Below are 15,708 nucleotides of genomic sequence, written 5' to 3'. Positions count from 1 at the left end.
AAAGAACTACAACTCAATAATGTAAAGACACAATCCAAAAAAAAAAAAAAAAATGTACACAGAAGACTTGAAAAGACACTTCAGAAAAGAAGATAAAAGAATGGTAATGAGCCCATGAAACCTTGCTCAACCATATTAGTCATCAGGGAAATAGAAATTAAAACCACAGTGAAATACCATGCCACCCACTGAAATGGGTTGAACTAGAGCCAACTGATGACTCTCGATCCTGATGACAGTGTGGAACAACGAGAAAGTGCATTGCTGTTGTAGCATAAAAGGGCAGTGACAGAAAGCTTGGCATTTCCTTATAAGGTTAAATACACACCTAGCCCAAGACCAGCAATTCCGTCCCTAGGTATTTACCCAAAAGAGATGAAAGACAGCTCACAAGAAGATTTGTACAACAACGTTTACAGCAGTTTTATCAATAGCAACCCCAAATTGGAAACAACCCAGATGTTCATCAGCATGAGAATTGAATAAACCAGTTGTGGTATATTCATACAGTGGAATTCTGCTCAGCAAAATAAGAGAGATAAACCACCATTCACATGCAACAACAAGTGAATTTATAGATGTTATGTTCAGTTAAAGAATCCTGCCATGAAGGAGTTAATAATATGATTTATGCATATAGCATTCATTTAATAAGGGGCAAAGGTAGTTGACGGTGTTATGGGGATCACAGATCTGGAGGGTATGGTGTTGACTGGGAGGGAGTAGAAAGCGGGAAATTTCTGTTTCTTTGTCCAGGTGGTTACAGAGGTGTATACACACACTGTTGGAAATCATCAAGACATGGGGCACCTGGGTGGCTCAGTGGGTTAAGCTCAGGTCATGATATCAGGGTCCTGGGATTGAGCCCCACATTGAGCTCTCTGCTCAGCAGGGAGCCTGCTTCCCTTCCTCTCTCTCTGCCTGCCTCTCTGCCTACTCGTGATCTCTCTCTCTCTGTCAAATAAATAAAACCTTAAAAAAAAAAAAAGAAAAAAATCATCAAGATGTAAACTTATGATTTATGCATGTGATACATCTGGCTGTATGCATTTTATACCTCAGTTAAAACATTTAAAGATAGAATTTAAACAGTGCCTTCTGGCATTGAGATGGGCTGTTCCTGGTACGTGCATTTCATCATCTGTTCATATGAAGCTGGAAACTTAGCAGCTTCCAACAGGAGGCCTCAGCTGCTGAATCTTGGTATTCTAATTGAGGGAAAGAAGAAACAGCTAATGCCAACAATTATCATGTGTCAGTTTTATGCTAGACACCTTTCAATGCCATACCAAAACACAGGGGTAGGTGCCCGGCTAGCTAGCAGCATGGAATCTAGAAAGCGTGGTGACAGATGATGGGTTTTGATCTAGGCCAGTGGCCAGGATCGCAGGCATCTGACAAAAGGTAAGCTGTTGAGAGCTAGTTCTGGAGGCAGGTGGATACGCCTTAGAGGTTCTGAACCTTCTATCCAGGGATCTTGAGTTCTGGGAAGCTGGACCACAGGAAGCAGGGCCCTGACTAAGATGGAAAGCCCAGTCACGGACATACGGGCAAGTCACCCAGACAGGACAAAGGGACAAGTCAGAACTTAAGTTCAGAGAAAGTCAAATCTCTGGGGACATGTGGCAAACTCTGGGCTCATTTTTGAAGAGTACAGTACAGCTTTCTGTGCCAATAATGCTCTTGCAAACGTGGTAGACGTTCCTAAAACCTTCTGGACTTTGTGCAAGAAGTGTGGCAAGCACTAACCCCACAAAGTGACACAGTACAAGAAAGGGAAGGATTCTCTTTATTCGCAGGGAAAGTGGCATTATGACAGGAAGCAGGGTGGCTGTGTTGGGCAGATGAAGCCCATTTTCTGGAAAAAGGCTAAAACTACAAAGATTGTGCTGAGGCTTGAATGTGTTAAGCCCAATTGCAGATCTCAGAGAATGCTGGCCATTAAGAGAGGCAAACATTTTGAACTGGGAGGAGATAAGAAAAGAAAGAGCAAGTGATTCCATTCTAAGCTTCGTGTTTTGTTATATTACGAAGACAATAAAATCTTGAGGTTATGTTCACTTCAAAAAAAAAAAAGAGCATAGCACAGAAATTACATTTTTGTAGTTGATGGCACACTGATTACTAGTGAATTTGACTTGGGTGTAAGTGGTTGAATACTGAACAGCAGTTTCTTTTACAATTTTGTCTAGGGTGGTTTTTTTCTAGTTTTGTGAACATCCTGTAAATTTAAGGTCCACAATGTGATGATTTGATACACATATATATTGTGAAATTATTACTATAATAGTGTTAATTAACACGCATATTGCCTTATATGAGTAGATTTTTGCTGGGGGGGGCAGGATATGAGATATATAAGGTCCAGTCCTTTAGCTAGCAGCTTTTAAACATGTAATGCAGTATTGTTAACTGTTGCCACTATGCTGTGCATTGGATCTCCAGAACTTACTCATCTTATACCTGAGAGTTGGTACCCTGTGACCATCTTCACCCATTTCTTCCACCCAACTCCTGGCAGCCACCATTTACTCTGTTTCTGTGACTTCAGCTTTTTTATATTCCACATAAAAATAAGTTCATATAGTATCTGTCTTTCTTTCTTTGACTTATTTTATTTAGCCCACAAGGTCCATCCATGTTGCCAATTGGCCGGATTTCCTTCTTTTTCACCGCTGAATAATTTTCCATTGTTTCTATATGCACATCTTGATCCATTCCTTCAGACACACACACATAGGTTGCTTCCATGTCTTGGCTTGTGTGAATAATACTGCAATGAACATAGGAGTCTAGATAGTGATTTCATTACTTTCTAATGCATCCCAGAAGTGGGATTGCTGGATGATGTGGTAGTTCCATTTTTAATTTCTTGAAGACCCTCCATACTATTTTCTGTAGTGGCTGTACCAATTTACATTCCCACCAATAGTGCACAGTGATTCCCTTTTCTCGCCAACACTTACTATCTCTTGTCTTTCTGACACTAACCATTCTGACAGGTGTGAGGTAATATCTCATTGTCATTTTGATTTGCATTTCCCCGGTGCTTAATGACACTGAACATCTTTTCATGTGTCTGTTGCCCATTGGTCTGTCTTCCTTGGGAAAATGTCTATTGAGGTACTCTGCCTATTTATTAAACAGGCAGAATTTTTTTTAATTAATAAGTTGTATGGGTTCCTTATATATTTTGGATATTAACACCTCATCACATAGATGGTTTGCAAATATTTTCTCCCATTCCATAGATTGTCAGTTCATTTTGTTGTTGTTGTTTGTGCAGAAGCTTTTTAATTTAATGTAGTTCCACTTGTCTGTTTTTGTTTTTGTTGCCTGTGTTTTGATATCATATCCAAAAAATCATTACCAAGACTAATGTCAAAGAGATTTTTCCTTATGTTTTCTTCTAGCTGTTCTGTGTTTTCAGGTCTTATATTTGAGTCTTGATTCCATTTTGAGTTAATTTTGGGAGTTGTGTAAGAGAAGTAAGAAGTAAGAAGAATTGATTCTTCTCTCTGTGGTTATCCAGTTTTCCCAATACCAGTTGTTGAAAAGATTATCCTTTCCCCACAAAGTACTTTTGGCTCTATATGACTGTGTATGATGGTGGGGGAGGGGCAGTGTTTTCCGGTCTCTTAATTCTGTTCCATTAGTCTACACGTCCTTTTTTATGCCAGTACCGTGTTGTTTTGATGACTGTGGTTTTGTTTGAAATCAGGAAGTGCGATATCTTCATTCTTTCTCAGGATTGCTTTGACTATTCAGGGTCTTTGTGGTTCCACATGAATTTTAGGATTGTTTTTTCTATTTTCTGAGCCCAATACCATTAGAATTTTGATAGACATTGCATTGTATCTAGAGTGCTCTGGGTCGTATGGACATGTAAACAATATTAGTTCTTCTGTTCCATGGACATATGAGATATCCTTCTTTCCACTTAATTGTGTCTTCAGTTTCTTTCATTGGTGTCTTTTAGTTTTAGATATACAGATGCTTCACCTCCTTGGTTAAATTTATTCCTAAGTATTTTACTGTTTTTTGATGCTACCACAAATGGGATCATGTGTGTTAATTTTTCAGATATTTTGTTGTTTGTGCATAGAGACATGACTGACTTCTATATCAGTTTGATTGTGTAACCCACAACTTTACTAAATTCGTTTATTCTAATGGCTTTTGGTGGAGTCTTTGGGATTTTCTATATATAAGATCATATCATCTGCAAATAGGGATACTTTTGCTTCTTCTTTTCTAGCTTAGATCCCTGTTACTTCTTTTTCTTGCCTTATTGCTCTGGCTAGGACTGCTAGTGTTTGCTTAGTAGGAGTGGTAAGAGTTGGTACCTTGCCTTGTTCCTGACCTTAGAAGAAAAGCTTTCAACCTTTCACTGAGTTGAGTATAATGTTAGCTTTGCCTTGAACAACTGTTCCTTGAGGTTCTCTGTGAGTAGGAGGTAGGCTTATCCAGAGGTTCAGTGCTGCTGGAGACTGTAGTATTGTGGTCAACAAAGATGAACCTATTATTCTATTTCATTCTGCCTTTCCGCACGGCTAGTAGGCAGATCGCCATGGTCATCTGGGATCAAGGACATTCTTTAAGTTGCTACTATTATGAATGGTAGGCTAAAGCCCAATGCTTTGTGATACAGCCAAAAACCTGATTGCCAGAAAGGGGAAATAGTAAAGTTATCAGACCACAGGGGCCTCCATCAGGCTGAGGCACTAGGTTTGGAGCACACAGGGGAGGAATGACATGAGGACACCGTTTCCCGTGGTATTCTAATAATGTAATGGAAGGAGTCAGATACGTCCTATAAAGGACTTAACATCTCCTGATCCGGCCTCTCCACTGAGGCAACTCTAAGTCCAGCCCATCCACCTGCTAGCTTAGTGGCTTGGTGGGGGGAATGGACAGTCAGGCATTGACCTATAATTTCATGTGGCAGCTCTTGGTGATCTGTTTCCCTTCCTTCCCTGTTTGCCAGCACCTCAGGCTGTTGGAATAGGCTGTTTTGTTGTTGTTGTTTTTAATTTCCAATGTTAATTCCCCTCTTTCTCACCAGTGCCTCAAATCTCTCTCCCTCCCAGACCACAGAAGCTCACACAGAGGTGGTCTCGACATTCTGCAAAGCGTGCTGTTTAGTATTCTTGAAAGGTTAGCCAGAAATAAAAAGCCTCTTCCTGACAGTGAAATAAAAATGTTTCATTGGAACTTCAGATACATATTTACAGAAATAATTAGGGGAAAAAAGAGAGATAGAAGATCTATAAAGATGTTTATTTTTACTGAATAGTTCCTTGCTTAAAAGATATTTCTCCCCAATGCCCTAGTATACCAGTCCTTGTGCGAGTCTGGAACTATAGAGATGACCAAGGCATGATGGCTGTCCTCCATGGTCTCAGTTTGGGATGGGAAATGGCAGGAACGTGGGTCAAGGGAAAGTGCATAGAGAGGGGTCTGGAGCAGAGGGAGGGCTGCCCCTTTCTGTGGGTAAGGGTGGCCCATGGAATCTAGTGTCCATCCCCAGGGAGAGGTGGGCAGGACCTTCCAGGCAAGGCATGGATGTGAGTGAGCAACTGGTATATTCAGTCTGAGCCTCAAGCTGGTCCACATCCCAGGTCCTGGGCTAGAGAAGCTAGCAAGAGAGTGACTATGGTGGTCTGTAGGCCCTCAAGGCCCTGAGCCTCGTGTCCCCTTCTTGCAGGCCTGAGATCCCTCTACCCTCTCTGCAGGTGATGGGACTATGGCCTGAGCACACTGGTGTCAGGAAGATCGTTCTGGAGTCAGTGCTGTGAGGGTGGCCCTTTAGAAGGCCACAGTAACCATCATCCCAGAGGAGTTAAAACCCAGCCTGAGCTGTGCGGTGGTGACAGTGAGCATGAAAGGTGGTCGGTGAAACTTGGGATGGTCTGATGGGGGAGAAAGCCAAAGATGGGGTCAGGGGTGGTCCCAGGGCTCCAGCTCGTGCACCAGGAGGATAGGATTCTAATCCCAGAGAAGGAAACACGGAGTGCTAAGGAATTCCAAACTGCAGTGGGTTCTGTGCTCTGCAAATCCCTCATGGGGTAGGCTTTCTGTGTGCTGTACCCCTTGCCTTTTACTCGCAGCCCCAAGACCGCCTCTTCCCACTGAGCTGCTGCAGAGATTCAGGAAACAAAGCTCTTGAGGCCTAATGTCTTTTACATATTAAATGTATATCGTTCTGCCTTCTGTCCACTTTAAGCAGTCACTAAGGGCAGTCAGGTTCCATAACATCGTCTTCAGTTAAATGTGAAGATTGTATTATTGAAACAAGATCTTTCCAGCTGATCGTACTCCAAATACATGCTTTGGTGCCTGTAAAATCTGTTTAAGGTCTCCTGATTACCCCCTTCTCTTGCTCCATCCACCAGAACTGTTAGAAGGAACTTCTAAAATGAGGAAGTGATTAAGAAAGGGAAAAGCTATCAAACATTTGTTTATTTACAGATCCCGTTGTTGGGAATTATCAAGATTGATTTCAGGAGCATAGAGTTCAAATGAATGCTAAATGACCAAAGAGAATGTATCATCCGACAATCATTTTCTATTCTGAAAGGCTAAGTAATGAGAAGCAGACTCTTAATTTAACACAAAAAGGAAAAAGGAGGAGAAATTAGGAAGTAATACATTCAATTACAGGAGCCCTTTGCCAAGATCCTATTGATTTCATGTTCTGACAATTTCAGTTAAGCCTTAGCAGGGGAAAGATTTAGCAACCGGTCAGATCAAACATGTGTGGCCCCCCACTCCTGGAACTAGTGTGTGTGTAACAAAAATAAGGCTTCGCTAGAAATGGGCTCCATCTTTGGGGTCTGTTCATATTGTGAGGCCCAAGACCAGAGCTTGGAGGACATTGCAGGTGAGGGAAGGGGCTGCAAACACCTGGGCAGAGCTCAGAAAATCCAACCCGAACCATAACCCGAACCATAATTGTGGTGCAGGGAGAGGCGGACCAGGAGCCTCGTGTCCTGTTTTTGTGAAGACCCCACTCTGCTGAATTCCCTCTTGCAGTTTCTCTACCCTCTGAAACCAATTTCTTTTCCAGTCCCTCCCCTCACGTCCACATCTACCCTCACCACCCATCTCTGTGATGGGGCTCCTTGATGTAGTCGTTGGCCCTGACCACTGCACTGGTTGCCGGGGCAATCACAGTCCTCCCCTGGTCAGCCCAGCACTTACACCACAGTGTGGGGAAAGGCTTCCACGGAGGGATGTGCTGCTTGGTGGGGGCCCAGCCCACACACGTCTGGAGGCTTCCCAAACTGGGAGGAGGCAGTCAGGTAGGGCAGAGGGCAGCTGGAGAGAACTGCATGTGAATACATCTGAAGCAAGAGAGGGACCATGTCCTGAGACTGGACGTAGTTCAAGGCGGAGAGGAACCGTGGTGTGTGTGTGTGCACGCACATGCACACATCTTGGAATGCGTGCTTATTGAGAACCTGCACCCAGCACCACTGGGGAAGAACAGCAGGCTGTCCATACGGGAAGCCCCTGTGGGAACAATGAGGGCCAGTGGGGTGATGTCTTTGCTAGGACAGCCGTTCCGAACAAGCTCTGTTAGGAACTGGGAACCACGGGGTCCTGCAGGAGTTCCTCTGGCAGGTCGTGCTCTTGGGAGCCACATCCGTCTGTGTTCCAGTGAGCAATCAGGGATCATTACTGGACTTTTCTGGGACTTCCTACATGATTAGAATATCTTTCTTAGTACAGAGACAAGCACTGCGGGGCACGAGAATGTGATCAAGAAGCCTTCGTTGTTGGACCCCTTCCTACTCTCCTGACATTCGTCATTCTTACGTTGTGTTTCTCTGGGAGAAAACGTGAATCCCAGGCTTTCACTCCAAGGGCTGATCTCCCCAAACAAGGGCTGTTTCATCCACCCCCACCCCTGCAGTCCAGCCACGTGCTACCTTCTCAGAGAAGGGGAGATTCTCGTGCAGTAGAGCCTGGTCCGCAGCTGGGGTGGGCAAGTGTCTGGAATGGGGGTGGTAGACAGAGGGCCGCTGACCCAGGCACTGAGACCAGACATGAACCCGGCAGCTGGCCTGTCCCCTTAGACTCCCAAAACCAGGACACAGCCCTCTCTGGGGCATTTGGAGCATATTTACTTTTCCTTCTCATAGGAAACAAGCTGGAACAGTAGATACAAAGATGTCCTGCTGTGTCCTTGGAAATAATAGTGCAGGTTGAAAGGGCCGAGGTGCAGAGAATCTCCTGCTCCCAGTTCAGAAAGCCACAAGTGAGCCGCCATCTGTTGGACACAAACACCCTGCTTTCTGTGAGGCACTAGTACAGAACTGACCAACACCCAGCCATCGATGCAGGAAGAGGCTGGGGCCTTCTGAAGAAGACAGAATTCAGGAAGAATAGCTGTGGTGGAGAGGAGAGGGGTTCCTTTCCCAAAGCCAATCAGAGGAAGCCAAGTTAAGTCAGGAGGAAAGTCTGAAGAGAAAAAGAATTAATTTGGTGTGTGAACGCCTAAGAGAGGAGTGAAAGGTGAAGCAGTGAATTTAAGAGAGAGGACAGAGCAGTACAGAGGGAGCAGAAAGACTGAAAAACAGAAGGGCAGGAAAAGCCTAGAAAAACAAAAACCCTAGAAAAATAGTAAAAATATAGAACAGAAAAATTAAAATATAAAAGGGTGAAAAGGCAGTTGAGTAAGGCTCGAAACAGAGATGGAAAGAACAACTCAAGAGAGAGAGGGGTAACTATACAAAGTTTTGTTTTGTTTTGTTTTGTTTTGTTTTAAAGAAAGACATAAAGGGGTGTCTGAGTGGCTTCGTCAGTTAAGCAGCCAACTCTTGTTTTCAGCTCAGGTCATGATCTCAGGGTCATTAGCCCCATGCTGGGCTCCGTGCTGGGTATGAGACTGCTTGAGACTCTCTCTCTATCTGCCCCTCCCCACACCCCCCCTCTCTCTCTCTTTCTCTCCCTTTCAAGAAAGAAAGAAAGAAATAAGGAGAAAGAAAGAGAAAAAGAAAGAAAGGAAAGACACAAAAAATGTAAGAAGGCAGAAAAATATATAAAGAACCCCCCCCTCCTCATTATCCCACTCCTGAAAGGCAAGACAGAATGTCAGGTGAGAGCAGCAACAGGAAGGCAGAGATGTGGGCTGAGCGGGTGAGGAGGCCCTCCCTGGTCTGGCCATTAGCTCTGCAAGGATGCCCCTGAAGAGGCAAAGCAGGCTTTGGAAGGAGTGTGGCCCTGCTGACACCTTGATTCTGATCTCTAACCTCTAGAACTGTGAGAGTATACATTTCTGTTGTGTGATGTCACCAGGACTTGTGGTCATGTGTTACAGCAACCCTAACATAACCCCTTAACATGACTTTACCTGTTCCTATGCTCACAAGATAGGAAAGTTCCAAGCAAAGAAACAGGAAGAGGACAAAGGGGGGAAAAAAAAAAAAAGCGCATGCTAGCTCAGGCTGTATTTTGTTTTGTTAGGGAAACAGTAGCTTTCACGGAAGCACCCCCCAGTAGACTTCTGCCCACTCCCTTGGCCATGGAGACTACAAATCTTACAAGCTGTAGGGGAGCCTGGGGAGGTGAGCATCTTTAAAAATCAACTTTTATTTTATATATGTAATTAATATATATTAAGACTGACCAATTTGAAGTGTACAATTAATGGGTTTTGTAAAGTGCATATAGTCTAGATAGAGAACATTTCCATCACCCCAGAAAGTTCCTTCCTGCTCCTTTGTAATCAAAGCCGTCCCCCTACTCTGACTCTTGGAAAACACAGATTTTTCTTCTCAAATAGAATTGTCTTTTTTATAATTTAATATAAATGGAAGAACATAGTATCTAGTCTTTTGCATTTGAGATCTATCAAAATTGTTGGGTGTTTTAAGTTTGTTCCTTTTTATTATGCAGGAGTCTTCCTTTGTATGGCTTTACTATAATTTGTTTATCCCTTAACCAATTGGTGGACATATGGATTGATTCCTGTTGGACTATTATGAGTGAAGTTTCTGTGAATGTTCTCATCCAAATCTTTGCATGGACATATATTTTTATTTATCTTGTGTAAATAGCTAGGATTGGAATGGCTGCGTTCTATGGTGCCTATGTGTTTATTTATAAGAAACCTCCACACTGTCTTCTTTTTTTTAAGATTTTATTTATTTATTTGATAGAGACACAGTGAGAGAGGGAACACAAGCAGGGGGAGTGGGAGAGAGAGAAGCAGGCTTCCAACTGAGCCCGATGTGAGGCTCGATCCCAGGTCCCTGGGATCATAACCTGAGCTGAAGGCAGATACTTAGCAACTGAGCCACCCAGGTATCCCCAGAAACCTCCACACTGTCTTCTAAAGTGGCTGCACCATTTTGCCATTTTGCCACCCCTACCTACAATGAGTTCTAGTTGCCCTGCTTCCTTACCAATACTTGGCATTGCCAGTCTTACCGGCGTCAACCGTTCTGGGGGATGTGTCGTGGTTTCTCATCATGGCATTAATTAGCATTTCTCAAATCTATTTCATGTATGTATTTGCCATTCATTTATCTTCTTCAATGACGTGTCTGTTCAAACTTTTTGCCCATTTGTTAAAGTGGATTTTGTTTTCTTACTATTGAGTTGTAAGCTGTCTTTGTAAATTCTGGAGAGACATCTCTTATTACATACATGATTTTTCAAATATTTTCTCCTAATCCATTACTTGTCTTTTTATTTCCTTAAATGTCTTTAAAGAGTAGAATTTTAATTTTGATGAAATTCAGCCTTTTCGTGTCTTATCTCACAAAATCTTTGCCTATCCCAGTGTCACTAAGATGTTCTCCCACAGTTTCTTCTAGAATTTTATTTTAGATGTAAGTCTTACATTTAAGTTTGTGACCCACTTCAAGTTAACTTGTTGATATGGCGTGAAATAAGGGTTGAGCTTCATTTATTTATTTGTTTGCTTTTGTATGTGGATGTTTGGTTGTTCTAGCACTGTTAAAAAGACTTTTTTCTCCCATCCAATTACCTTGGTGCCTCGGTAGAAAATTAGTTGACCTTGCCTGGATGGCTCTTTTTCTGGACTCTTCTTTTTATACCCCCATTCACCTATATTTCTATTCTTTTTTTTTTTAAAGATTTTATTTATTTATTGACAGAGAGAAATCACAAGTAGATAGAGAAGCAGGCAGAGAGAGAGAGAGAGGGAAGCAGGCTCCCTGCTGAGCAGAGAGCCCGATGCGGGACTCAATCCCAGGACCCTGAGCCGAAGGCAGCAGCTTAAACCACTGAGCCACCCAGGCGCCCTATATTTCTATTCTTATTCCAATACTGTTGTATTTACGACAGCTTTATACTAAGTCTTGAAATCAGTTACTGTGAATCCTCCAACTTGTTTTTTTCTCAGAATGGTTTTGATTATTGTAGGTCCTCTGTATTTCCATATAAGGTTTACAATCAGGTCGTCCAGTTCTATACACACAGAAGTCTGCTGGGATTTTGCTTGGCATTGTTCGGACTCCATAGATCACTGTGAGAATTGACATCTTAGCAATGCAGAGTTTTCTGGCGCATGAGCACAGTGTAGAGCTCCCTTCATTTCTATGCTCCATTTCAATTTCTTTCTGCAATGTTTCTTCCTCTCCGCATAGAGATATTGCATGTGCCGTGTGAAATGTATCTGTGAGTATTGAATACATTTGATGCTGTTGCAATGGTATTTTTATTTCAAGTACAAATTGTTCATTGCTAGGATATAGAAACTTAGTTGATTTTTTTTCTTAAATCTTGCATCTTGTGACATTGCTGCTTAATTTGCTAAATAGTTTTAGTAGCTTTATGATATATTCCTTAGGGCTTTTTACATAGAAAATCAGTTCTTTTTGGATGAAGACAGTTTTACTTACTCCTTTCCAATCTCTACACCTTTAATTTCTTTTTCTTGCCTTATTATCCTGGCTGGAATCTGCAGTACAACACTGAGTAAAAGTGATGGCAGACATTCTTTTCTTCCCAATTCTAAGGGGAGAGCACTCAGTCTTTACTACTAAGTGTGATGTTAGCTGAGGGTTTTTCTTGATAGATCTTCTGTAGGGAGGTAAGTATTTTTTAACTGGACATATTGCTGCCCAAAGCTTTTGGGGATTTTTCTAGAAAAGTAGAAGGGAGAATGGACATGAGCATCCATCAAAAGGGAGGCCAGCAGGGGTTTCTTTATGAGCTTGGCCCTGTCTTAACTGTGTGATGATTTATTAGGAAGTAAGCATTTATTTCCATTAGAAGTTTTAAGTGTAGAATATGGTTCACATTACATACAACCATATGTGACAATGCATCTTTATGAACTGTATTTGGGACAGGTGTTGCCCGGGAACCAACTCCCTATTAGTCCATTGGGAGGCAGTGTAGCCTGTGGTTACAAACATGGGCTCAGAAGCCTGGGTGCCCAGTCCCAATCCAGCTCTGCAACCTTGGGCAAATTCCTTAACCTGTGTCAGTTTTCCACCTGCAAAATGAAGGTATCAAAAGATGTCAGTAATTCCTACCTCTAGGGCTTCTGAAGATTCAATGAGCAAATGCAATTAAGAGCTTAAAACAGCGTCTGTTGTCTGGTGCATTTTAAGAAGGTTTTAGTTTGCATAGGCTGAGTTACACACAAGTTTTCAGTAGCAGGCTTACTGCTTGAAGTGAAGAACAGCCATCCATTAAAAAAAAGAAAGAAAGAAAGAAAAAGAAAATCCACTCTCCAGAAAACCTCTTATTAAGGTTTTGTAAGGAGAGAGAGTTAGATACTTGATTTCTGTTGTTTTGCCTGTTATTGGTGTAATAAATACATTTAAAAATTTTGAGCCCTGCATAGGCAATTCTCAGCTGGGTTACTGTGGGCAATGACACCCTGGAGTTCACACTGGGTCTATACTTAAAGGCTGAACCAGTTTGACCTTCTGATCTGCTTGTTTTGACCACTTGACAGTGGGCTGGAATGGGACCCCACACACTGTTCTGAGCTGCCCCACCTGGACGTGCAGACCACTGTGCTGCCCCCAGTTGGCTTCAGCCTATTGTTTCTTGCCAGTAAACTCGAATTCAAGGAGACAGAGACTTCTCAGTCAGTCTGTCGCTTTCCCGAGCATCTGCCTTTCTATCGACATGTTCCAAGTCCTGGGTGCCATCCTTCGATGGGGGGATAAGTCATGCCAGCCTTCCTGTCTGGAGTGGGGTGCGAGGGGGCATCACTTGCCAGCAGGGACGAGGTTACACTGAGCCTGCTCAAGTGGGTCCTGCTGCAGCACCGTGATATTAACATATAAGGAAAAGCACTTAGGAGCAAGCTGGCAGGCCTTCAAGGGGCCTTTCCCCTTAACTTGAACTTGCCTTTTTTTTTTTTTCTTTGCCGTGTACTTTTTGAGGATGAAGTCCCAACAAGTTTCGTAAAGGGCCTTCTGCAGTGTTTTCTCATCTAAAGTCTCTTCTTCATGCAGGGTCTGTATTGTCCAATTAATTGTCTGTTTCTGGTTTTCTCTCGATCAGACCAGTGAAAGACTTAAGCGTATCTGTTTAGACTTTTAAAACTGTAAGAGTGTTCTCAGTCCTGTTTGGACACCTCCACACGCTATTTTACGCTTCTTCCCCTTTCCTTCCCATACAGTGTGGGGGGACAGCCCACTCACGTTTGGGAGAGCCGGTCCACCAGGCCCCAGCACGGATTTCCTGGTGTTTTCCTCCGCAGTGTGATGGGGAGAGCTTGGGGACAGGAGTGTTTGGCCAGCTCTTGCCCTCACCTCTGCGCAAGAGGTCCTCTGGCCCATTCCTTGAGACTTGCATTCTCTATCACACCTTTTCAGCTGTCATTTTGATACCAGCACCGAGAGATCCTGATTCAGGGACCGAGACAGACATTATCCTCACCCTTGACTGTCGTAAGGCGCAGTTAGGGGAGGACTCCAAGGCACATGTGACGTGGTCCTCCACACTGTGCCTGCTGCCGCAGGTAATCGTGCTAAATTATACATGGGTAGAGGCTTTCTGCGGTGCTGTTTTTCCACTGGAGCACAAAACACTCTGTTACAGGAGGGCTTTGACAAAGCAGGTCCTCCAAGCCCTGCAGGAAGCATGGAGCTGCAGGGGGCAGGGTACCTTCCAACCACAGGGCTCAGCGTGTGAGTTTAAAACAAATGGGAAGCAGATGCAGAGCCTGATTTTCTATCTGAGTGTTATTTCTTTGAGCAAAGACAAGGGCTGAAAATTTAAATATCAAACTGTTGGGTTTTCAAAACAAACAAACCCAAAAAAAAGGCAAGAAGAAACAAAGAAAAGTCAGAAGTGACAAATTCAACACTCCTCTCTGGTCAGATAAGAATCTGCCCTTAGCTCCACCGAAATGACTAACTGCCGCTCCGTGATTCGGCATCTTTCTCTTTGTGTATTTTCTTCATTCTTATCTTCTTCTAGTTCTCTTCCCCCACTTCTCACCAACCCCCTCCACCCCCCAAAAAGCAGCAAAGAACAAAGCAAAACAACTCTGTTCGTTGGAGTAATTGAAAGAGCATCTTGCATGGGTTAGCTCAGCGAAAGGGACCGGTCAGGTGGAGGGAGGACTGAGAGGTGCTGGGCATGCAGTTCCCACACTGCTGGGAGCGCCTCCCACACATCACACCGGGCCACTGCCAGATGCCCATTCTGGAGACCTCACTGGAGACCTCACGGGCATTCGAGAGAAACAACTTGAAAACAAATGGAAGTACCTGCCTTCAGTGGAAGGAAGGAGGGAGGGAACGGCAGGTTCATTTTGCTGCAGATTAGACTTAATGCAGTTTGATCTGGGATTCACAGTTCTGCAGGCAAAGAGCACCCGGGGGTAACACGGTGTCGCGTTACCTGTGCACGCATTGTTCCCCATGCACTGTTACCTGGACTCCTGTACCATCTCGAGAGTCGGCGGCTGGTAGTGGTCATGTCTGCTGTGTGTGAGGAATTCCTACCAACGTAGAACCTGGACTCACAGTGCACTAATGGCCTTTTCTTCATCAACAAATTGCTTCTGTGGGTCCCGGAGGCCAGCCTTGCCACCTACCCAGGCTTCAGGTGGTACTAAAAATGTGCAAATTTGCCATCTGTCTTGCTTCTAAGTTCTGTTCTCTGGGAAGACCCTCAGCAGTTCCTTTCATTCTGTCCATTTGACAGGTGATGACCAAGAAAGAGGACTTTTTCAGTGCCTGGAACGCGTGTCTTCATCACGTTGCCTGCCTGTCTCTGGCACACATCCACAGAGGTCAGTTGGCTCTTGTTAAATATTTGTAATGGGGCGGCTCAGAGGGCTGCAAGGTGTCTGGGAATAAGACTACAGACCAAGGACAGTCCCCACACCAGGCTGAGCCCTGTGCTGAATGTAGAGGCCCCCAAATAACTTAACCCCCAACTTACCAGGAACACTGACCAAATGACACCCACAAAACCCAATGCTAAACTCCGGAAACAGTACCTCCGACACAACCCAAGAGTAGCCAACAGCACTTGTTCGACAGAAGCCAGCTGGTGAAGGGCGGGCCCCTCCGCAGTGCCCCTCTGCCCAACAGGGACTGCTATTCCTCTGTAAACAAATCGGAGGGTGCCCGCACAGGTAGAGGGAGGGTGTTCTAATAGGATCCCTGCCTGAAGTATTTCAAGTACCACAACTAACTACTTAAACCTAATCCTCAAACTAGCCAGAAGCCGGTTTAGCCTTTTAAAGCGGTGGCT

The 15,708-nt window shown here is 43.9% G+C and overlaps 1 protein-coding gene and 1 pseudogene across 8 annotated transcripts in view; both read left to right on the top strand.

Annotated features, from left to right (window-relative positions):
• ACOXL (acyl-CoA oxidase like) overlaps positions 1-15,708 on the top strand; it is a 349,566-nt gene that overhangs the window by 264,356 nt on the left and 69,502 nt on the right. For all 8 annotated transcript variants that reach the window (XM_059188392.1, XM_059188391.1, XM_059188389.1 and 5 more), the window contains one exon: positions 15,154-15,241. In XM_059188392.1, coding sequence (XP_059044375.1) covers positions 15,154-15,241 — 88 coding nt within the window. The remainder of the gene's footprint in view (positions 1-15,153; positions 15,242-15,708) is intronic.
• On the top strand, positions 679-8,761 carry LOC131807700 (large ribosomal subunit protein eL42-like; annotated as a pseudogene).

The sequence above is a fragment of the Mustela lutreola genome, chromosome 9, assembly GCF_030435805.1.
Source record: "Mustela lutreola isolate mMusLut2 chromosome 9, mMusLut2.pri, whole genome shotgun sequence".
NCBI classification, from domain to species: domain Eukaryota; kingdom Metazoa; phylum Chordata; class Mammalia; order Carnivora; family Mustelidae; genus Mustela; species Mustela lutreola.
Note: the sequence above shows the minus strand (reverse complement) of the source record. Positions and strands in the feature narration are given on the sequence as shown.